Here is a 23,284-nt window from a genome sequence, read left to right as displayed (position 1 = left end):
TCAAGAGAAGACGTCTGTTCTGTTTAAATGTAAATCACAGTGACACTGTAAAGTGCATGCTAGGATGATTAACGTGACTCAGCGAGGAGGGTTACAGTGCATGGACGGACGGCCATTAATTAGCGTGCCAGTCGATGAGATGATGCCTTTGCATGCTTTCAAGAAGCATCAGCATCGAATATCTATCAAATGCCGACAATCTCACGTGCCAGTCAATGGGTCCCAGCCCCCTTCCCACGCGTACGCTCTTCATTGGCTCGGACTAAATATTTTATTACATTACGAGTATAGTTGCTGCAACTGACGTCGAAAGAGCGCTTCCCTTTCCTCCGTTAAATTCACTCTGAAGCAATCTATATATCTCGCAAAGATAGCTTGCAGATCACTTTTATATTGATCCACCACCACCGCTCTCAAAACGGAGATGATCCACAAACCATGACCTCGTCTCGTCATCTGTACATTCTCTTCGTTACTCTAGGCATTCTAGCCATCGCATCAGCTACATATTCAAAGTACGGAGTGACAAACTTGGATTCAGTTATTCGTTCACACAGCAGGTTGGCTTCTAGTCAGTAGATACGTACATTCTGTGAGAAGTGTGTCTCGTCTCTAATACTGCATGGATGTCTCAATCTGTGCTCTATAGCCCACTGGATATCAAATTAGAGTCTACCCGAACCTATCACGATGTCATGTCAGAATTAGATTCTTTCCTCTCCAACTCGTCGCAGTACAACAAGGAAGTGCTTCCTCACAACGCTGGTGCGACGCTGGGGAGCACAAGAAAGACCGGTATACGTGACCATTACGCCGCGGTTAATTATTAAGTCATTCATCTCATTTTCTATTTCCCAAGGTACTAACGTCAGCATCTGGGCAACAGTTCTCTATGTTGGAGACATCACAGAAGCCATGGTAATCACCCTAATACTATCAAAGAAATCAAAAGTTCCGTCATCTTCAATATCAATTAATTAATGTTTCTATCTAAGTAGGATTTTACAGTTGATATGATGCTTTCTCAAAGTTGGATAGACCCAAGACTACAAAATCTAATACCAGAATCCCTATCTTATCTTGTTATCCACGGTGAACTCATAAACAAGTTTTGGTTGCCCCTCACAATCGTCAGCAATGGAAAGAATACGAGAGTTCACACGGCTCCGGGTACAAACAGCGTTCTTACACTCCAACAGAATGGAACAGTGATTTACACAATAAGGTTAACCTAGTTGCCACTGGATTTGATTGACTGTTAATTAATTAACGTGTTCTTCATTGCTTCCCCTTTTCGACCGTTTCAAGAATTGAGACGACCTGTTGGTGTCGACTCGATTTGTCACATTATCCGTTCGACAACCAAACATGTCAGATAGTATTCGAGCAATGTACGTACTTTTCTTCTGGCGTTTGCTATTTGTTCTTGCTTTACAATTGCGTTTTCTATTTCTCAGTCGGTTATCGCAAGTTCGAGGTTCAGTACAAATTACCCAACACAGTCCGACCTCTGGTGTTCTCTCCTCTCTGCTCCTATCCCACAAGATTCAAACTTTTAGAAAAACGTATAGTGTTCACACCGTCTTCCCGCAAATACAACTACTATTACAATTATTGCAACATGTCATCATCGTCGTCGTCGTCGTCGTCTGAGCCATCTAAAGTTGTTGATGACTGTCTGATTGACAGTACTTCCATTTTGGAAATCAAGTTCCCGTTTGTACGCAATGCAGAACCAATTATTATCCAATCTCACCTTCCTGCGTGCCTGATTGTGATCATATCTTGGCTTGGATTCTACGTCAACCGCGACTCAAGATTCGGTCTTGGTGTGTCTCTTGTGCTCGCACTCTCCGCTCTTAGTTTCTCTTCCGGACGAACCCAAAACTTGGGTTCAATCACAGGGACAGACATTTATAGGTTTGCCTGTTTCCTTTTCGTCTTCTTCAGTTTAGTGGAGTATGGAGTTGTCCAGTTCCTTGGCAATCGACATAGAAGCAAGCAAAGAGAAAATCAAGCCAAAGAGGTAAGCCTATTTAGATGTAAAACTTAATAATTAATAAGCACAAGCAACAAAGCTGAAAACAAAGTCACCTGCATGCAAGTACAATTCCCTAAGTATAGAGATACAATATTTCTAAAAGTATATAAATACAATATTTCTCTAGGTATATATAGATACAATCATTGTCGAGCCGCACGGTTAGAAAGGCAAAATGCAATTTTATGCCATGTTGTGAGTCGTCTACAAAAACGCCTTTGATCTTTATAATTAAGTAATGAGTACTTGTGACCTGATCTGACAGTTCCTTCACCACAAGATAGACCAGCCACCATTCCTCTCTTGTACTATCATACATTTATTACAAAGTACTGTATCTAAAAGTCAGTTATTATTGATAAGTATAACCGAAAAAACTTCACAATTGCAAACAATATTTAATATCAATTAGCACAAATTACGAAGACAAGTACGTATGCTTGTCTCTGTACCTGAGTAAGCAAGAGTTGTTTGCAAGTTGCTATAAGTGGATCAATAACAATGCACATGTACATGCTTTGTTTTCAAAGTTGTTTGCCCATTAAAACCGATCTACAACAAGGTCTTACAATGTTTGACCTGCATAGATCAAACCAAATTAAACGTTGTTTAATACTAAACAAGTGTCATACGGTTATCAAATGTTATGTTAAATTTAGACTGATTCTTCTCAATCAAACTACAACACGTCTGGGAAAACAAGCCAAAGAAAGCGAAACAAACCAATTTGGGAGAGAAGAGTGTTTAGCACCACAGAACACACAGCTATTGACATGGAAGATTTCAGTAATGACCACAATCTATCAGTTAGCCTCCTTTCTGCTAGTGAAGAACTTAACCAACCACCAGAAACTACTGAGGATGCAAAAGATACAAGAGATACAGAGTATAGTTCAAGAACCTCAACCACAGGAGCCAGGCCTAAGATTTCGACCTCAGCAAAAGCACATGTTGACACAACAATGACTAAGAAGATCGATTTCGTGTCAAGATGTGTTCTGCCCTCTCTTTTCTTGATCTTCAACATTATATACTGGTCAGCTTTCCTAAACAGGTACAATGCTGTCCTACATGAAAAAATTGGCGATGAGAAGACTTGAGAAAATTCTTCTTCAAAGAGAACTGATTTCCATAAGAATGCTGTCATTTAAATGAACATTAGCAATTGACCAACTACAGTCACACAACTTGCTGTTCAACCACACTGACACGATATTAAAATCCTTGCAAAAAAACCTTTTGCACTTCAGCATAAACAAGTATAAAACATTTTAAAATGATGGGTATGTATTTATTTCATTCGTGTTCATCTCCTACATCATGCATCCCTACATGGAGAGTGCTACCACACTGTCTGATAAGAAAGTTCAAACAATTTTCCACCTGTGTTATCTAAAGCATGTCATCTAAAACTAAACTTGCTACAAATTGTTCTCCAACAGAGAAAACTACAAAATGCAGCTATTCCTGACAAATCTAGCAATGACTGATACAAATTAGTAGGCACAAGATAAACAATAATTGAGAATAAAGTAGAATGTCAACAACAATCAACGGCTGATATCAAATTTACTGCAATTAACTTAGACACCAGAAACATGAATGTTTCGTGAACCTATGACACCCTACAACGTGTGTGTTGTGTGCGTGTGTGTGTGTGTGTGTGTGTGTGTGTGTGTGTGTGTGTGTGTGTGTGTGTGTGGTGTGTGTAGGTAGGTAGGTAGGTGCATGCGTGCACACATATGCGCGTGCGTGGTACATGTTGTGTCAATAACCCATCTGTGCACATGTTTTCACACAAGTCAGTTTAAAACAATGCGCCAACTGATACTCAATCACAGTAGGCAGCTTGCACCTCAAAAATGAAACATGTGTGATGAAAAGACATCACCTAAAGTAGCATTACGCAAAGCAAATATCATACCATCACATGATTTAACTGCTAGTAGAGTAGTTTATGCTTGTGGTACTAGTAACTACTGTGCAGCAGCAGTAAAAGGTTACATGTAACTACTACTGTACTAGATACATCAGTTCATCTGATAACCTACAAATTCCCAAACCTTTCAGCTCGTTTCTTTTTCTTTGCCTACAAACATCCAAGGCATTAGTTGGTTATGTAGAACACAGCCTATCACATGTATGCAAAATTGTAAGTACCTCTAGCTCAGGACTCCCTACACTACCAACAGAACCAAACTTTTCTAGCCGACGCTTCAACTTGTTGCTGTTGTCAATCTGCAAAAGTAGAAACAATGTAGCCATATCATGTTTCCAAAGTCGAAGTATTTTCTAACTTTGTATTTTGATGCTGAGGATTTTACAGAACTAACAACAATTCCAAATCGCTCTTGACGCTTCTTAATTCGCTCGTCTACATTAGACTACAAAACAAGCAACAATATCAATAACAAACAAAAAAATTGATAAGGGACCGTCCGTAATTATCAAATGATTTTAAATCTGAACAACATTACAATTTCTCCTTACCCACCCACCCTCTACATAATAGAACAGCTGTCCATAGTTGTCAAACAATTTCTCCATTCTAAATACAGCTACTAACAAAGTCACAGCACGTACTCTACTACTAGAAACAATTTAATCAAACTAGAGCCATCAACATGTTCGCATGACTGTTTTGGTTCTGGTTCATCACATTGTCAGAAATAACCAGTCCTATTCCAGCTTCTTGCTGAAATTGTACATTTTACTGGACTCCAACACTCTTAGCTATCCCGTCGTCTCTAGCCTTCCTACTGCATTGGAAGAAAGGTGTGCTCTTCCTCTTCCGTACACCAAAAAGAGCAAGCTGCTTTTTCATTACCTTACTAACATGTCAAATCTGCGCACACGTAATGTTCAAATGATTTCTAATTCGAACAGCCTGTTGACTCACCCACAAATTTTGAATATTGCTCTGATTTAAAATTCATTCAATAATTACGGACGGCCCCTAAAATTGGCAACCATGTCAGAGGAAAAAGACAAAGTTCTGACAGTTTATCAACCCAAACTTCAGACACAAAATAAGTACACATTCTACACTGACCTGTGCTACACTAGAGCTCTTGTTTTCAGTACCAAACCTTTCTGCTCTCTGCTTCATTTTGTCTGGTAACAATGTCTGCAATGACATTAAACTTTACCAAAAGTACACTATAGATGACTACTTCAACTCACATTACCACCAGCAGCTTGGCTAATTCCAAACCTAGCCATGACAAGAGATAGAAACAATTACTGCAACTAACCTTGACACTGAAAATGTGCAAAAAAACAGTAATTACACTTATGATGCACTGACCTGATTGCTCTGGCAACTTTCTTATCTTTTGTACTTATATCTCCTCCAAACCTTTTGGCTCTTGCCAAACGCCTCTAAATTCATCATATCACATTAGTAAATTCTTTGCCATTTTTACTATCATTGCCACATATGACGTATGCTCATATAAACTTTGAAAAGAATGACTCCATGCGTTAAGAACAGATGTAATTCCTTACACAACGCTCATGTTGAATGTCCTATTGTGAACCGGCGTTAACTAATTAAGAAACCTGAATCTGCCAGAGTGTCAAAAACCAGAAATTACAATCTATTCATTGCTTTCAAAAGCTATACCCATGGTTGGAACATTCTAATTTAGAAAGCCCAACTTATGAAGTGTGCTTTTGTCAGATGCATTCAATTTGAAGTACAGTGCTCTGCACAAATTGCAGCGCATTTTATTAGATGCGGTATCAAAGCTAGAAAGAAGTCGCATTTGCTTTGTTGCCTTGTCGCAACATCCGTAAATGACACATTGGATGACTAAAAAAATAGGTATTCACAAAGAAATGAAGTAGAATAAGAAAACCCATCTGAAGAAAGTTAGTTAGTGAGACAAAAATGCAGTTTAGTACAAATAATTATTTATAAACAAAACGCTTTTAGAGGTTCAAACTTTCCACACATAAAACAGGCAAGAGAATTCAGCAATGCTATTCATTTTGTATTATTGCTTCTGAGCTAAGATCAAGCAAGGGCCCATAAGAGCTTATCTATTCTGTCACGTCATCAAGCAATGTAGTTTGAGTTATTAATAATTACCATATTTGGAGAAATGGGAGGGGCGCACAATGACTCGAGAAAATTTCTGTATGCCGGTTACAGGTAACATATACAATACCGGTCAAAAAAGATTACTCACTCGTAGTAAATGCTGATTTAGACCGAATGCAATAATTTGTCATCACTATTCCCACAGGTCATGTTTGTGGTATTGAAACTAATCAATTACATGTATGCTGTACTTTCGTATTTTGTTTGCAGAGAAAACTGCAGAATTTGTATGTTACCATTAGCAATGCTATCTCAGCAATACAATTTTAGATATTAGAGTAGCTATTTTTCATTTGGCAGACATAGCGTTTTCTTGCCCCACTGCTACACTTTGTCCACTAGACTACCTAGCATTCAGCTAAAAAATTCTTTCACTAATTTGAGCAAATTTTGTGCTGCTGCATTTCAAATTGCCTAAGAACTATCTCAGAGAGGAACGGTCAGGAAAACTAGAATGTCACCAGAGAATCGCAGTAAAATCGTCACGCTGTGGGAAGAAGGTTAAAGTCAAAGGCAAATAGCTGAAAGTGTTGGTTGTAGCCAGACAACAGTTTTCAACATAACGAGAAGGTAACGGGGAAGCTGGAAATACGAAAACAAAGAGAATTACCAGAAAACATCGCATGACTTCCATGAGAGACGATCACCATGCAACTGATCCGAATATCGCTTTCTAACCGACCATTAACTGCACCCTTGGTTAGGTCTGAATATTTGCATGTCAATGGAGCAAACATTTCCATCTCCACAGTTGAAAGGCGTCTCCAAGAGGTTGGATTGTTTGGCCGCATTGCTAGATGGAAGCCACACTTCACAGCTGAGCATCACGTTTGCCGCCTCGCATTTGCACAGAACTACAGAAACTGGACAACTGATGATTGGTCACGCATAATCTGAAGTGATGAAAGCAAATTTGAGTTGTTCTGTACTAGCGGTCGCGTATGAGTAAGAAAAAGAGCAGGAGAGCAGCTGCAAGATGATTGTGTAGTGCAGACAGTAGCGCAAGGTGGAGGTAGTATCATAGTGTGGGGCTGCATGATAAGAAATCACATTGGTCACATTGCGTTGGTCAACGAGCAGGCGGCTAAACACTGAAAAGTACATATGCATTCTCGAAAATGCGCTAGTTCCAACAATCTACGAGTTTGAGGTCATGGTGACGTCACACTTATGCATGACAATGCTCCCACTCACCAGACAAAGTGTGTTCAAAAATGGCTCCAGCACAATGGCTACAGCCCTCTTAGTCCCTGGCCACCTCAATCACCGGATCTTAATCCAATTGAGCACATATGGAATTATTTTGCGTGTGTTGTCCAGCAGTAGTTGCCACGCAACACGTCAGAGATGTGGCAATGCTTGAAGACAGCGTGAAATAATGTGCAACAAGAAAGAACACAAACCCTTGTTGATAGCATGATTACAAGAGTAAACAATGTCATAGACACTACAGGAGGTTACACAAAATACTGAATCAAGATAACACTAATTTTGTTAGGATAATTGTACTTTTATATGCTACATGTGTAAAATGTTGATTTGAGTAATCCTTTTTGACCGGTACTGTACACACACACACACACACACACACACACACACACGCACGCACGCACGCATGCACGCACGCATACACGCACGCACACACACACACACACACACACACACACACACACACACACACACACACACACACACACACACACACACACACACACACATACACACACACACACACACACACACACACACACACACACACACACACACACACACACACACACAAACTACCTGTTGCACATTTCATCATGTTTTGACAGCCTAGTCATTCATAGAGAAGCCTCTAAGTTATATTTTCATTAAAAACTATTTGCTGTTTTTACACCTTGACTAGATTTACACCTTGACTAGAGAATGTAAAGTTGCCAAGTTGGGAAAAAACACCATTATCTTCCTAAGTCTTGTCTGCGCATGTGCTGTAACGTGAATATTTTATCATAGTAAACAAATTTGTGGCATTTAGTGTAATTGGTTTATAAGCAAGAACTCGTTACTATTTACACACTACCATCTAGTATTTCGTCCAACTACCATTAGCTCTGTGTATCGCTTCTACGCGACTCGGAAGACTGTCAACTAAATTCGGTACAAGATCAACAGGAAGTGACGTCCACGCTGTCTGCACTGCCACCCAGAGATAGGTGAGGGTGCAGACGATTTACCCTCACTTTCAGCCAGTGACACAGATGTATTGAATTTTCATCTGGAGAGCGAGAAGGCCACTCAAGTACAGTGACGTCATTAGCACAAAGCCACTCTCTCATCAAAAACGCAGTGTGGATTTTTATGAGACCGTCAAGCATTGAGACCTTTCTCTGACAGGCGTCTACTAATGAGGGAATGTGACACACGCTGGCCAGTCACGACAGTCAAGTCTGCTTGAAGCTCTTGCAGAGTGACTTGGCGATCTCGAAGAACAGCAAATTCGATATGTCGGTCAGTTCAAGTTGTTGTTTTTCTGCTTCATCCTGGTCTTCTTTCGTAGTCGCTGCTGCCATCTTAAAGCCGTCTGATGACATTCTGAATCACTCCAAGAGAGACTCCTACAGCTCCTGCCACTTCATGTTCTGACAACCCGTTCTCAAGATGAACTTTGATTTTTTGTAGAGTCTTGGGGCTGCACTTCTTTCCTCGAGGCATGGTTACATATGAACAATGCAAGAATCAATTCAAGGACGAAAACTGGAACAAAAGGATGACTGAACTGTAGGTTTGCCGACATTTGCCGCTCTGTAAGCTCAAACAGCGTATAAGAAACAGGACAATTTGGCGCCATTGTCTCAACTTGCAACATTCTGAACCATCACAGAATATAACTGGAAGTAACGAATTTGAGAATTTCTACGTTATGCAGGAAGAAATAGCATTGAAGCCAACAGTTTTGCATCTTGTAAACATTAGCGCAATGATTTAGAGCTTTTGTTTGGTATTCTGAACAATTACAGATCATAAGAACGAGTTTGTTACATCATACACAATTTGCTCATTTGCTGCCAAACAAAGACAAAACAGCAATTTCTAGCAACATGACGATGAATTTAATGTTAACTTCTCTCTGAAGTAGAAAGCATATCAAGGAAACTGTTTAGATTGGACATTTGTGGTTTACTGACGGACAAACGCACTTTGATTTCTTTAGTGAAAAAGACAAACAAAATTATTTAGCTGTAGCTCTAACTCTAAGAACACAAGTATTGCTATATGTTGGTAGTTCAAAGTAATCATGGAAGGAACTTCTGGTATCATTTTACACCATTCACACATTTTGCCCATCACATGAGCAGGGTGGATTAATGATTTAGCACGAGTCTGTATATATAGAGGTTGAAAGTGTCAAACAGGAAATGGACACTGCCAAGATCACGCGAGTCTGAGGACATGGCTAATGTAATTTCCATGACCTTATATTTACTTCTGGCTATCGGCAATAGAGATGGAGACCATGTGCACAGAGTCCAACAGTGAAAATGGCAGCACGGCACAGATGAAGAAGTTGGTCTCCAGTGTAGAAATAAGTAGAACGACAGTCTATGGTGCGTGTGAGCACTATCTACTGCCCGGTTAGCAAGAACTAGCAGTTTGACATCTCTTGCTGTATGGAGAATTGAAAGATTCAGGACGCTGTACATTAAATTATCTATTTACAAACTGGTAGATGAACTGAGTAGAGATTTGGTTTTTCCGCTGTTCATGCCATCATGTTTCGAGATGGGCTGGTTATGGTATAGTGGTATGGTGGTATGGTGTGCATGCATGCACTTGTGTATCGTAGATATGTGAATCAATGTATATTAACAACACGTCAATACACCAGCTTACCTCTTCAGCTGTCACTACACCTGCAGTTTCTGTCGACACATGCGTTACTGATTTGCTACCCTGCTGAATCAGATATTCCTAGTGTTACTCAATTATACAACTAACAAAACCCTATAACTAACCAGAGAATGATCTCCACTGTCCTTGTCTTGTAATACACCAGTTTCTTCATTATCATCACCTGCATCATCTCCTCCGGCCTCTCCATTCAATTCATCGTTTGCGCCATTTCCAATCAATGCATCTTCTTCAGCTATACATAAATCTATTTAAATAAACTAGAAAAACTAGAGTTGTAAGGAACCATCCCTAAATGTATTAATACATTTACCATGAAACAAGCAGGCCATTTTGCCACCAGACCATTACCCGTTCCCCTTCTTCAAACCGGTATAAAATGTAAACTATCCAAACTGAACAGTATCTACTGAGAATGAGCACACCCCCAACTTTGGATAAACTTGTGTACAAGCATCCAGGGCACACTATTACGTATGCTCAACGTTTGCGTAAACAATATTCATTGATAGACATTCACATTCATAAAATGGACTGCAGAGTACCTTCCAAAAATTATGCTGTCCTAAAACGTAACTACTGTACACTGGGAATTGTGACTAAATATACTCAAACACAACTTCTGGTATACAAAATTATGTGACATATCACAACTCAAGCCTTTACCCATTTGATAATAATACTTAAGCAAACAGTAAGACTTTAATACAGTAGTTCATCTTAGGGTTAGTCAAGGCATCCAAATATCTTCAGTACCATTACATCTCTGGTGCTAACACCACCCCACACATTTAGTTTTGTTTCGCTATTTGTAGCAACAGATGTTGGGTTACTGTCTACAGGAGCCCAAATACAAAGAGAGTTACGATACAATTGGAAGGTGCACTTGTCGCTGAAGATTGTGTTCTGCCAGCTGTCATGACAGTGACGCAGACACCATTCCAATCTTAGACATCTAACTGATAACGATGATCTAACTTAGCTGTATACTGACTCAAGGACAGATGCTTTCGTATGTATGGCATGTGTTTCTCACTATTTAGTTCATTAGTTTGTTGCTATATTCTAATTTATGCAGTTTTTGGCAAGACAAGGAGAGTGTCAATAATTATTGCATGAACTTTAGTTGCTTTGATAAGTACTGTACACAACTTTGATTTCTCACTCAAGTACATGCTACCAGCTTTCTTCGTGCCAACAAATTTTTCCCTCAACAGGCAATGAATCCTCCCACACAGCAAACTGCCCACATTGTTGGCTCTGGCGAGAACTCTGATCTATATGTCTGCAAGTATATATTAAAGAACAGTCCTACACTACCCTTCATTCTAGTTCTTTCTTTAGAGCTTCTAGATCAAACGATTACTACCTTAGCATCAGCTAGCTAGTCTTTGGAGTTCCTAATAGTAACTGTGTAAATAAGATTTTCCTACGATAAACATTCAGCACTAAACCATACAAACTGAAATACTAAACTAGAGACTAAACATAACGATGTAACTATCACCTTGCTCATGCATGTGTTGTTCAAGACGCTGAAGCAACTCTGGCTTCAAACCTTTCGTAGACAAACCAAGTTTTGCTAGTTCCTTCTTCAAATCAGCAACCTACAGAATAAGAAATACATCCAAACGTTAATTTGCCACAATCGATGTCTCATCGATATCGGCAATGCAAGGCGCTGAGCAATCCCTCTAGCCATCTCAAACAGAAAGATGACCAGTAGCCTAAACTTTGAATAGCTCTTTGTATTTTCTCAACGTATTCATAGTTCACAATACCTTCATCTTCTTCAAATTCTCCAGATTTGCCAGAGTATCCGCCATCTTTGAAGAAGCTTTACCGACTCCCCGGATGTAGTTACTTGCCACATCGTGCTGTAGTGCGCAAGCGCAAGATGTTGAAGCTGCATGATTGTAGACATACAAATTACAAGCTGCATGCTGCAAGTTTATCAAAACATTGTTTACCGAGTCACTAAGCGTGTAAGATGAAAGTCCATATGAATGACGTCATAATATCAATCAGCTTAGGTAGGATATCAACCAGGAGTAACACTCAGACAAAATGCCCAACATCAAAATATTTGCAGGATCGTCTCACCCGGAGCTGTCGGAACGCATAGCAGATCGACTAGGATTTGAACTGAGCAAGGCAACTCTGAAGAAATTTTCCAATCAAGAAACATGGTTTGCCCGCGGTTTTCTCACATCTTAGTTCGTAGACATGGAGATGCTTGTACTGTAGTGTCGAGATTGGAGAGTCCGTGCGTGGTGAAGACGTCTATATTGTACAAACGGGTGCTAGTGAAGTGAATGATCATCTGATGGAGTTGCTGATCATGATCAATGCGTGCAAAATTGCGTCTTCCAACAGAGTGACCGCTGTCATACCTTGTTTTCCGTATGCAAGACAAGATAAGAAAGACAAGGTTGTTACGCGTATGTACATGAATTACTAGCTGCGTTCGATGTGGTGATTTTGTGGTTTTGGAATAATGGAATCAGCTGGACAGCAGAGGGTTGACCCAGTTTGGGCTGGGGTTCTAGAACTGGAGACTGGAGAAATGCATTCTACCATGCAGTTCCAGGTCAGAGCTGGAATTGCTGGAACTGAAACTTGCATGGGAACTGTTCGTTCTGCTATGCAGAAGGTGAATTAACTCCAAGTGCTCATTCCTAATATCTGCGGAGTAACGCTGGAACAACTTCATGTATCACAACAGCCAAGACATAAACCTGAAAAGTATATACTTTGAGTTGGCATATGTAGCTGTTTGATTTACCTAACTTGGAACCGAGTACTATAGTTCCTAAACTGGAGTCCAGAATTACAGAATCGCCAAATCTATCTAACACAGCTAATAAGTTTGAAACTAAAGGGTCTGCCTTGATCTCCAAAGCTTCTTATCTAGTTTTTGATACTTTTTGCCGTATTGTTGTTGCTGTGGTCATGGTGCCCATTGAAGTTTGTCTTTAATCAAGTAAGACATATAACCTGCATGCAGAACTGAGAAGGCACGATTTGGGTTGTTTGTTTGTAGTTGGCCAATTTGTCTGACAGGTTTAGACTGATATCAAAAGATGGCCACAATGTCTGGTGTTGATTGAGCCTTGTAACACATTTAGTAGTGGAGACCAAGAGTGTCCACTGACTTGGGTTTCAAGTCACATTACATTATCATTACTTACAAAGTCATCAAATCTTCTTCTAAGTTTGACAACTAGCAATGCTGTTGTTTTTAATATGTTTTAGAGTCGTGCACCTATTTCTGCTAAGCTTGTTGCAAATATGCTATCTGTGGCGGGTGCAGATCACATCATCACAATGGATCTTCATGCATCTCAAATACAGGGATTCTTTGATATTCCAGTTGACAACTTGTATGCTGAGCCTGCAGTGTTGAAGTGGATCAGAGGAAACATTATTGATTGGAAAGAGTCAATTATAGTATCACCGGATGCTGGCGGTGCTAAGAGGTTCTGAAGATGTAGTGCACATGCAGTAGATGACTTATTTATGCTTTCTACTTAGGGTGACGTCTATTGCAGACCAATTAAATGCTGATTTTGCTTTGATTCACAAAGAGGTTGGTTGGTGATGAAATAAATACATCGTTAATCTTGGTAATGAAGTGATTATTTAAATGTTCTTAGCGGAAAAAGGCAAATGAAGTTGCTAGCATGGTGCTAGTTGGAGATGTGAAAGGGAAAACTGCAATCCTTGTTGACGACATGGCAGACACTTGTGGCACTGTTTGCTTAGCCGCTGAAAAGTATGTGTATATACTGAGTAGATCACATTTCAAGTCACTTGTCGTAGGTTGGTGATTTGTAGTTGCCATTGTTGCTCTAGATCTGGTTATACTTTATTTCTGGGATGCTTCTTGTTATTATATGGGTGTAACACCTGTAGTTTCATGTTGTTCTTTGTCTTCTGTCAGTACGCCACACTGAAAAGATGTGCTGTATCTTAGTAAACAAAGCATCTTTATAGGAGACAGTCAATCAGGTGTTTGGTTAATTGAGATTCTTTTACCCATGTGTAGCCATAGAATACTTTATTTCTTTGAACAAATGTTGCAAAATATTATTTTTGTTGTTACTTCTAGATGCACTCCTTAGAGACAGTGATTCTTATAGTCGACTTGACATAGTGTTTTTCTTCTAATAGTGGCCTCCCCTCCCTTGTTTAGAAGCCACAGCTGAAGAGACTTGTTGAAAATAGAGGCTGCTCTCGAATTGAGACCGCACTGCTAGTAGTCTGTAAAGTTACTTGCCACACTCATATCACATTTCCACAGAGGCATACTGCTGTCGTCGAGATACTAGTTGTTCTCAGCACATATATGTCTAGAATGTAGATAACATATAGTCATGGTATTTACAGCTAAATCTGCTGTGGTTAGCACCTTCAAAGTCTCCATCATGTCAACAGAAAGAAATGTGACGTTAGCATTTTCAAAAGTGTCCAATTATGTCAACGGTGTGAAGTAGAGACATAAAAGTAGAAGCGGCCCTCAAATACAAGCTGCCCTCGTTTAAAAGCTGCAGTTCCGTAACCTTGTTAAGAATAGAGGAAATACAGTAACACTTACACAAGTAGAACGTTTACATTTTTGCATGTGTGGTGATCTGCTGGAGTTAGTGTGGGTTGATCTGCTGGAGTTAGACAAGCACAAACTGCTAACATTATTACAATAGCATTAATGGAATGTGAAAATGTTATAGTAGTTGCTACACAAGAAGACATGGTACAGAGCATAATGAGGAAGCACTAAAGTGCTAATCCTTTGGCTGCTAGCTTTCGGTTACAAAATATGCAGCTGTTGGACAATTATTGGCACTTTACTAAAAAAATTAATTAACCGGTTACAGTGCAATTGTTTTGACGTGGCACCCTTCTTGTGTTTTTGGAGAAGTTTACATTTGTAGCATTTAGCAGCAGTATGAATGTTTCCTAAACGATCGGCAACCGTCTATGCCGGTTTGACAATGAACGGATGCATACTAAACTACGATTACAAAATATTTGAAACTTTGAACGTGTCTAAATGTACCTGAATATACTTTTGCTAAGTTTCACGCTGGTCCGATGCCATTCAAGCACGTTTTGGCTGTATTTGTTTATTAACTATGACATGCACAACACAATTTGACCTATCGATGCAACTACTTTGTCTTATAACTTTGGGTTGAGTCTAGGAAACAATGAAGCGTCTGTGTTTGTTTAGAGACAACTGAATTACTAGTATAATTGGCAGCATCCGATTTCATAGCAATTTAGCACATACAACCATTCGGTAACAGTGGACCTACTACGCCTATACACTGGATACTTACAACCCACATCTGTTTAGTTGTCGAAGGGCAAGACCTATTACTGTAACCCAAGTTGCTCAGGTTAACAAGAAACACTGTAAGTTAGGGAATGGTGAATAACTTGCAATATGCAAACTCAAGAATGGTCTAGAATTTATAACCCTGGTCTGTCACTTTAGATTTAGTACCGACAATTACTTACTTGCCATGTGAGTTGCACGATCATTGTGCTGGCTGTTTTGTTGGGTTGGTCTGATTTATTGATAACTAGCTCACTGGCCCGGGCAAATTAGATTATTAGTTGTTAGACAGATAGACAGACAGACAGACAGCTCTCCTTTATATTATAGATTATTGGTGCAGGTACAAATCTTCTATTGTTCTTTCTTTGTAGGTTAAAGGAAGCTGGTGCTGACAAAGTGTATGCTATAATGACTCATGGAATTCTTTCTGGTCCTGCTTTGGAACGAATTAAGTCATCTCCTTTGGAACAGGTTGTAGTTACAAACACAATTCCTCAAGATGAAAAATTGAAGCTCTGTGATAAGCTTGAGGTTTCTATTTCAAATATAGTAACTAGCTTGTCTTGTGTTTGGATGAATTTGTGATTATAGTTATCGATGTTTGCATTTAGATTATTGACATATCAATGATTCTAGCTGAGGCCATCAGGAGGACCCACAACGGAGAATCTGTTTCATATCTATTTTCGAATGTTCCTTTGTAGCTTTCAGGGTTGTTCAACCGAACTGGGTGGCCAGAAGACATTTTAAAACTTAAAGATAAGTACAGATAGCTGAAGATAGGAATGCAATACTTGTACTGCATGTACTGTATATTATTGTATTGACACTAAGAAATTACAGATAGCGCAGAGTGTTTGATCAGACAAGGTATTGTAGTAGCTGTGAAAAGTACAATCATTATCCATATTCTTGAACATGTGGCGCACAGATGAATATCATTGTACAACAGGTGGAAATTGTTATTTATCATTCAGCAGTGGGCAAGAACACCATTTAGTTTAATTCAGGAGTTGTAGAACCCATTGTATATACTACTTTATACCATGTGAGAGCAACAGTGTAAAATCAGATGTATGGTGCCCAGAATGCTACTTGATCCAAGAAACTGTAACTTTTTGCTGCCTGTTGTTTGCAGTTGAAGAGACTATGCAATATGCGGACTTAGATTTTCTATATATATATATATATATATATATATATATATATATATATATATATATTATGAAACAGTTTGCTCTCAAAATTTGTCTGGTGATTCATGCAGTCAGCAGTGTACTTGTCAGAGCCACTTGTTATCGCATCACTGGAGACTACAGCTGTACAGCTGGATGGACAGGAAATGATTGCAATGATGGTAAGCTTTGCTCATCATCTCAAATTTGATGAAGTTTGATGTCTCATTTGCTTGCAGTTCCTGATTATGATCATTTTGGAGTATGGAATGCCAACGTCAAAATGGTGGTATTTGTGAGTGATTTACTCGCAATAGTTTGATTGCAATGTTGTCCCTCATGCTACTCTGGCAAATCATGCAATAATAGTAAGTTAATAGTTGACATTTTTAGTCTTGCGTTTATTGCAAGATTTTAAAATGATTTGCAAATGATGGGAGTTGCAACTGTGAACTTGGATGGACTGGCACTCTGTGATTATACACATAAAAAGTTTCTTTGTCACATTGATCACATTAAAATTTTGTTTGAAAGCGTCCAGAGGGAACATTTGGTTCTAATTGCTTAAAATGAAATCTTCTTGTTTCATTAATAAATGGTGGGATGTGTGATGACAGAGAGCAAGGAATATGTTCTTGTGCTCCAGACTACATTTAATTACAACAGCTGCTCTTCTTACTTCATCATCAAGTTGAAATCCCTTTGCTCACCTTCGTTTTAGCTGTCTAAACAGTGGTTTATGTGAAATACTCAGCTCTCCCATCTGCAAGTAATGATCATTGCATTGGTGCAAGTGCTTCACGACTTTTGATAATCTATTAATAACTATTGCAGTTGCACCATATCTTCTGGACTGGTAATTAATATTCCAAAATCCACGTCCTTCTGAGTGCTTGCTAATTGACTGAACCAACAACAGAAGAGATATACCTCTCTGTTTTGAAATCAGCAGGAGAATTAGAATTGAGATGTATGTGTAATACAGCTGGTTCTAGCTATTCAATGACCTGCAACTGCTCTACAGTTATAGTGATATGCTGTCTTCTAACCAGAAGTTTTACATGACTGTCGGTTGTTGCTCTCTTGATCGCATCCTTTCACTCTCGTCGCCACAAGTCAGCACTCTCACTGTTGTTCAAGTACTTTTCATGCAGTTAATTTTGTGTGTGCATGTATAGGAAGCGAAATAAAATGCATGGTGATACTGTACTACAGTGACCGGCATAATTATAGATCCACCTAAATAAATCTAGCGCACGTGATCACAACAGTAAATTGAATTTTTTAAAAGTTTTATGAAAGTTTTGCTTCACTAATCTTGTTGCATTTGACTCCTAGCTGCAGATAGAGTAATAGCAACACATTTCTACGGTCGGTTTAGCGTTAAATTTATGCTTTTCCTGAACTTTTCATAGGCGTAAGGGTGAGAATGGGTCGCTTGCAATTGGCACCTAACTACAGGCTTTGCTTTCTCTGAGATTAGTTGTGGCCTTTATAAAGTAGGTTTAAGTCTATTGTAACTAATGACATAAAAAGAATAGTTCAGTACTTAGTGGCCTTTTCCTTTGCTCTCTGGATCGCCGCATTCCTCCTGGAAACACACGCTATCAAATTTCGACCATGTCTTGGGGAATTCCCGTCTATAAAAACGTCCCTTACTAAGTAGTAGGTGCCATGACGCCCCATTATTTAATGAGCGAGAATTTTGAAACATTTGTTTACTGCTTCTTATTTGTCTGTATCAGGAGCATGTAAGGGTCATTGTGCTTGACCAATAAGCTTAATCAATGAATACAAGACAGGCTGCTATGACTCCATATGATATGTTACATTGACACTGAAGTGTAGACTAGACACATCATACAATTGGCAAACAATACTAACTATGTTATTTAGCTTTCTCGCACTGTTGGAGACAATGAAAGACATTGCTGTAACAACTTTATCTGGATCGGGATGTAGTCACTGGAGCAACCAGGTATGATGTCAAATCTGTTATTATGTTGTTTGGAAAAACATCACATAAATCACAAATGGCCAAGCAAACTGAAAGCTGGACCCATTGTTTGTAAACCATGGTTGGCAGGGCCTTTTGAGTGAAACACTTCACACTTGTAATACTAGGTAAGTAGTTCAATTAAGGAATGGCTGCATATTTACATGATTTATATAATTACACAATGGGCTGACCTTCCGGTTAATGCCAACCCATATGGCTTATATGTATATTTACACTGTCTAATGTGTAGGTAGCATTGAACAGGAACTGCCATTTCTAATCATTGCAAGTCAGCAGGTGGGTAGTATACTACCTCAGCAGCAACTGATACATAAATACAAAACAATTGCACACAACATCTAACAACTATGACATATCCATGAAAACTACTGTTCTGAATCAAGTTTGTGGTATATGAACTCACATGTATTCAAAATGACCTGCTGTTAAATACCAACAATTGAACTAGTGATTTTTCATTTTCAGATCAGAATTGCAGCCCTTACGAAAAGAGAGTCGTCTCTGATGTATGCTTGTTTTGTCAAATCCAAATGACTATTACAGTCAGAAAACCCCATGACACTAAAGATTTAGTTTTCCTCTCAGAGTGTCTCTTTGAATCTGGTGGCTCCTTTGTTGGATCAATCAACTTGGTCATATTTTTGCCATTAGGCTGCTGGTCAATAACCGTCAGTCTGTAAGAATACGAAAATGGCCAGTGCAATTGATGATCAAAGTCACCTTTTATGATCACTAGACTCACACCCACACGATTGCCTCTACCTGTTTCATAATGATTCGGAACAACTCTCATGCATAATTGGTATCCTGGATAGCCTGTGTAGAACGCACTGCTATTCATATGTATTAATTTTTCCATTTTAGCATTTTTCAACGGCTTCGCTCCAGTTTTCTACTCCACATGAATTTGCAGGATTTGGAAGGTCGACATCGAAACTGAGCTTTCAGATCCTCAACATTCTTTAAGAGCAAACGCATATGCTCTTTGCTGCACTTGTCTTCATGATCACTGACATCTTTCTTCTTCATCTGAAAGTAACGGTATTCAGTTGTCTCAAATAAACGCATGCACAATATCAAGAGCACAGTAGCCAAGCTTCTATCTGCACACTGGTAGCATGCTGTACTGTAAGCAAATTCAATATACATATAACTGTCAAATCACCACTTCTACAAATGTCACGTTCAGGTGCACATCTACCATATAAAGCCCAGTCTCATGTAGTCAGACCTCCCCACGTACACCAAATGTCTGGCCACATGAGACTATCTAGAGCCTAGGCCTCACATGACCCTAACATTAAACTACTACTAATGACATTATCATTTACAACGTGCAGTTGTCTCAGCGTTCTTCTTTCTCTAAAGTCCTATGTCAGTTCAACCAACAGTCAACACCAGCCTAGGTTAGTCTCAAACATCTCAGTATTGTCATCTAGATATCGTTCTTGGTACAGACTCCTGGTAATACTCATGACAATTGTGTGATATTCCGTCATTTTCATTTTTGCCTGTTGACACATGCATCAACCTGCATGATTGCTTGTTGTCTGCATATCAATCTGTCAGTTCGTAATCTCTAAACATACCTTGTGAGAACATCCGACAGATTGAAAGTCACAATAAACTTGAAAAAAATCACATACATCTGCATGTTTCCGATTAAAATTTTTTGGGTTAATTACCAACTTTCAAATTTATAATATTATTTAATTGACTAACCTTCAAATTACGCAGCTCTCCAATCCATGTACATCCTTCACTATGATTATTGCATTTCACGTCTAGATCAAGAACCTTACGCTCGTGAATTTTATCCAAAAAGACCTGAGTAATTATTTACGTACACATAAACACTATAAATATAACCTATGCATTTTGTATCACACCCACCTCTCTTCTCCTTTCCACCTTGTTATCCAGCGGACAGCTAGGCATTCCCCCTCTTCAGCAAATAGTTTAATTAATTAATACAACATATTACTCTAGGACCTTGATCCCAACTATTATAAAGTCTTACTCTGTGATTTCGTCCACGCAGCATGAAATGACCGCAAGGAGTCTGTAGCTATAAAGGCAGATAGGACACTCGAGCTCTTTATCCAGTGGCTGTACAAACGCCGCATCGTAACCACCATAGCTATTCCCACCAGTTGCAGCAGTCATGTTGAACAGAAAGAGAAGTAAATTTTAGTGCATCACAGTCCGCGTAGCCTCGAACTTCCAAACCAGAAAGCGCGCGAAGAGGGCAAACTAATGCATCACGTGGTCTTACACGTAGTAATTAAATACAGTCCGGGTACTTTTGGAGTAGATACGCCTTTGCTCGCGTGTCCGGCAAATTCCTGTGGCGCGCTCTAGTAGAGTTTGAGCTCTCTGACTTTTTTAAAATAGTGAAGATAAATTATGTATTCGTGCCTGTAGCAAATCGAATTTGTCGTTACAGAGTCGCTACAGACAAAACCAAGGGCGTAGCTAGGTTTTAATTAATTTGTGTCCACGACTGCAGTCAGGTCCTGTCCATTTGGTTGGACACACACCAAAACGTTTCGTGCGATGGAATTTTCGCTGTCAAATGAATAGTAGAAGAACTCAGCTAGGCATCGTGTTACACATGTGACTACATACGGGACGCAGTAATGCATAGCTTAGCATCACCAATAGCTTGGCTCTTGGTTTCTATTTTACGGGTGACGTTTGGAGGTGTTTCTTTTAGTCAAGTTTCGTCTGTCTTGCAAGGAAACGAAGTTGTTATAGTTGACGAACTCTTGCCAGCTGCTGTGCTGGAAAAGCTGCATGACCTTTCCAGTCATTATGGCTTTTGGGTGTATAACGACAATAGCACAGAAAGAAGTCAGTCATACATTGTGAAGTCAAGTAATACACTACGTTGGGTGTCATATCTTGACCCCGCTCATTTACGGAACACTCAGTTATGGGCTGTCCTTGTCAGATTATTGCAACAGTTCCATGGTGATGCAGACTACTATCCAGTAAGAATCAATTCAATCCACATTCGTAGATTAGATTCAATTGAGATGATTCAAGAGTGTGATGATGGTTCTTCTTCTCGGGATGTTGGTCATTTGGACATACTTATGACGTTGTACTTGAATAAAATATGGTTGAAGAATGATTATGGAGAGCTGATTTTGTTTAATAAAACTACCAAAGACATTGTAGCATCTGTAGTGCCAAAGTATGGTCGATTGATTATGTGGAACTGTGATATCCCATATGTTTACAAGCCACCATCTGTGGCTTACAAACAGGGTCAGTATGGTCTCGTTCTACGTGCTTCACAATCTGTGAAATCATTTGAAATGGCAAAGAGTTTCTATCAAAATCTAAGAAGAGAACACAAACACAACAGGAGAGTTGATTTTTCTCAGACTATTCAACATGGTTTACACATGACCAATGGTGCTGGTGGTGTTCGCTCACATATGACAAGGCTATATCATGACAGCAAGAATAGACCAGTTGCAGTGTATGATGATCTATTTAGTAATGAAGAGATTCAAAGGCTACAATCTGATCTTGTAAAGCCATATAATACATTTCTATATCAGCCATATGATGAGGGAGTTATTCAGGATAGTGATAATGTGCAATGGATAGTACCAGTGAGTGTTGCTGCTTTTGTGAAAACTCCACTGTGGAAGATCTTTCAATATGTAACACAAGACACAACAGGCATTACTGACTGGTACCCTTATGATGTGTCAATGAATGTCATTCGTTCTGCTGAACACACTCGAATACATGCTGACTGTGAAGATTGGGAGGAAGAGTACACTTTGCTTGTTTATCTCAACCCTGAATTTGATACTCCAGATTCACATGGGGAAACTGTCTTCTTTGAAGAAATTTCTTCAAGTGATGGAGAACACTATCATCGTGGTAATGAAATGTATGAGATAATAGCTGCAGTTAGGCCACGTTTTGGGCGTGTTGCTATTTTTAATGGAATGATACCTCATTCTGCTCGTCCTCCCAATATACATGTTGCAGTTACAAGGTATACATTTGCAGTGAAAGTAATGAGGACAGAGCGTGTGGCTCTTTCAAAGGCATTAATAGAACTTTTGGAAGGAGAGCAGGACAGAACTCCAGACGAGCAGTCACAAGAGAACCGCGAGCTTCTTTCCACATTGACAAGTGAAATGGCACAGCGAGATCCACAACTGTATTTACCTTCTGTAGATGAGTTGAGGGAAAATGTGCAACTCTCAGAAGAAATTAGAGATAGATTTCTCACTGAGGGACATGCCAACTTATTAAAAGAGATAGAACACTTATTGAAAGAAAAGTAACTGTATTTGAGATTAACTGCAAGCAGACTAAAAATGATGGAGCAGCTGCTACAAGTTAATGAATCAAGTTTTAGATGTTAGTTAGCCTCTGTACAGGAATGTGAATTGCCATATACCTTTGTAGACATTATCATTTCTATCACACATACTAAAAAACAGTACGTGTGTGGGGGGTAGGGGGAAGGCAGGTGTGTGAGTGGGTGTTATTTTTATGTAAACAGTAGGCTTTCAGTTTAATTAATTAAGAGTAAAAATTTAAGGATTGCCGTACATTTATTTGTGACAAATAAACAACGCAGAAAAGTCTTGCATGAAGGCTGCTAAGAGCAATTCTTAATGTACTGTGCACTATACAATATAGCGACATAGCTCTAGATTGTACACACGTG

The 23,284-nt window shown here is 39.2% G+C and overlaps 5 protein-coding genes across 6 annotated transcripts; 3 read left to right on the top strand and 2 right to left on the bottom strand.

Annotated features, from left to right (window-relative positions):
• The first annotated feature begins 425 nt into the window (after nucleotides 1–425).
• Nucleotides 426–3,285, top strand: LOC134193050 (glycine receptor subunit alpha-2-like). Its single transcript, XM_062661833.1, has 7 exons — nucleotides 426–560; nucleotides 650–795; nucleotides 860–918; nucleotides 999–1,225; nucleotides 1,309–1,391; nucleotides 1,458–2,026; nucleotides 2,701–3,285. The coding sequence occupies exons 1-7, from the start codon at nucleotides 439–441 to the stop codon at nucleotides 3,139–3,141; spliced, it is 1,647 nt and encodes a 548-aa protein (XP_062517817.1). The 5' UTR covers nucleotides 426–438; the 3' UTR covers nucleotides 3,142–3,285.
• Nucleotides 3,286–3,900: 615 nt separating this feature from the next.
• On the bottom strand, nucleotides 3,901–11,896 carry LOC134192944 (SAP domain-containing ribonucleoprotein-like). Of its 2 annotated transcripts, none has more exons than XM_062661701.1 (10): nucleotides 11,822–11,896; nucleotides 11,548–11,647; nucleotides 10,145–10,275; nucleotides 10,023–10,085; nucleotides 5,349–5,422; nucleotides 5,225–5,255; nucleotides 5,094–5,168; nucleotides 4,339–4,425; nucleotides 4,202–4,279; nucleotides 3,901–4,130 (listed from the first exon to the last, which is right to left on the bottom strand). In XM_062661701.1, the coding sequence occupies exons 1-10, from the start codon at nucleotides 11,864–11,866 to the stop codon at nucleotides 4,089–4,091; spliced, it is 726 nt and encodes a 241-aa protein (XP_062517685.1). In that variant the 5' UTR covers nucleotides 11,867–11,896; the 3' UTR covers nucleotides 3,901–4,088. The 2 variants fall into 2 exon arrangements, with proteins under 2 accessions (XP_062517685.1, XP_062517686.1); XM_062661702.1 differs by having other exon boundaries at nucleotides 10,023–10,082.
• A 177-nt stretch (nucleotides 11,897–12,073) lies between these two features.
• Nucleotides 12,074–16,309, top strand: LOC134192963 (ribose-phosphate pyrophosphokinase 1-like). Its single transcript, XM_062661723.1, has 7 exons — nucleotides 12,074–12,229; nucleotides 12,288–12,471; nucleotides 13,296–13,519; nucleotides 13,575–13,629; nucleotides 13,697–13,815; nucleotides 15,756–15,915; nucleotides 15,996–16,309. Exons 1-7 carry the CDS (start codon nucleotides 12,108–12,110, stop codon nucleotides 16,086–16,088), a joined length of 957 nt encoding a protein of 318 aa, XP_062517707.1. The 5' UTR covers nucleotides 12,074–12,107; the 3' UTR covers nucleotides 16,089–16,309.
• A 2,475-nt stretch (nucleotides 16,310–18,784) lies between these two features.
• On the bottom strand, nucleotides 18,785–20,765 carry LOC134193273 (TNF receptor-associated factor 6-like). Its single transcript, XM_062662095.1, has 4 exons — nucleotides 20,600–20,765; nucleotides 20,473–20,524; nucleotides 20,302–20,406; nucleotides 18,785–19,608 (listed from the first exon to the last, which is right to left on the bottom strand). Exons 1-4 carry the CDS (start codon nucleotides 20,743–20,745, stop codon nucleotides 19,450–19,452), a joined length of 462 nt encoding a protein of 153 aa, XP_062518079.1. The 5' UTR covers nucleotides 20,746–20,765; the 3' UTR covers nucleotides 18,785–19,449.
• Nucleotides 20,766–21,218: 453 nt separating this feature from the next.
• LOC134193500 (uncharacterized) lies at nucleotides 21,219–23,207 on the top strand. Its single transcript, XM_062662326.1, has one exon. The coding sequence runs from the start codon at nucleotides 21,219–21,221 to the stop codon at nucleotides 22,893–22,895; it is 1,677 nt and encodes a 558-aa protein (XP_062518310.1). The 3' UTR covers nucleotides 22,896–23,207.
• Nucleotides 23,208–23,284: the final 77 nt, after the last annotated feature.

This window comes from Corticium candelabrum, chromosome 17 (genome assembly GCF_963422355.1).
Source record: "Corticium candelabrum chromosome 17, ooCorCand1.1, whole genome shotgun sequence".
Classification (NCBI taxonomy): domain Eukaryota; kingdom Metazoa; phylum Porifera; class Homoscleromorpha; order Homosclerophorida; family Plakinidae; genus Corticium; species Corticium candelabrum.
This window is presented reverse-complemented; position numbering and strand designations above follow the sequence as displayed.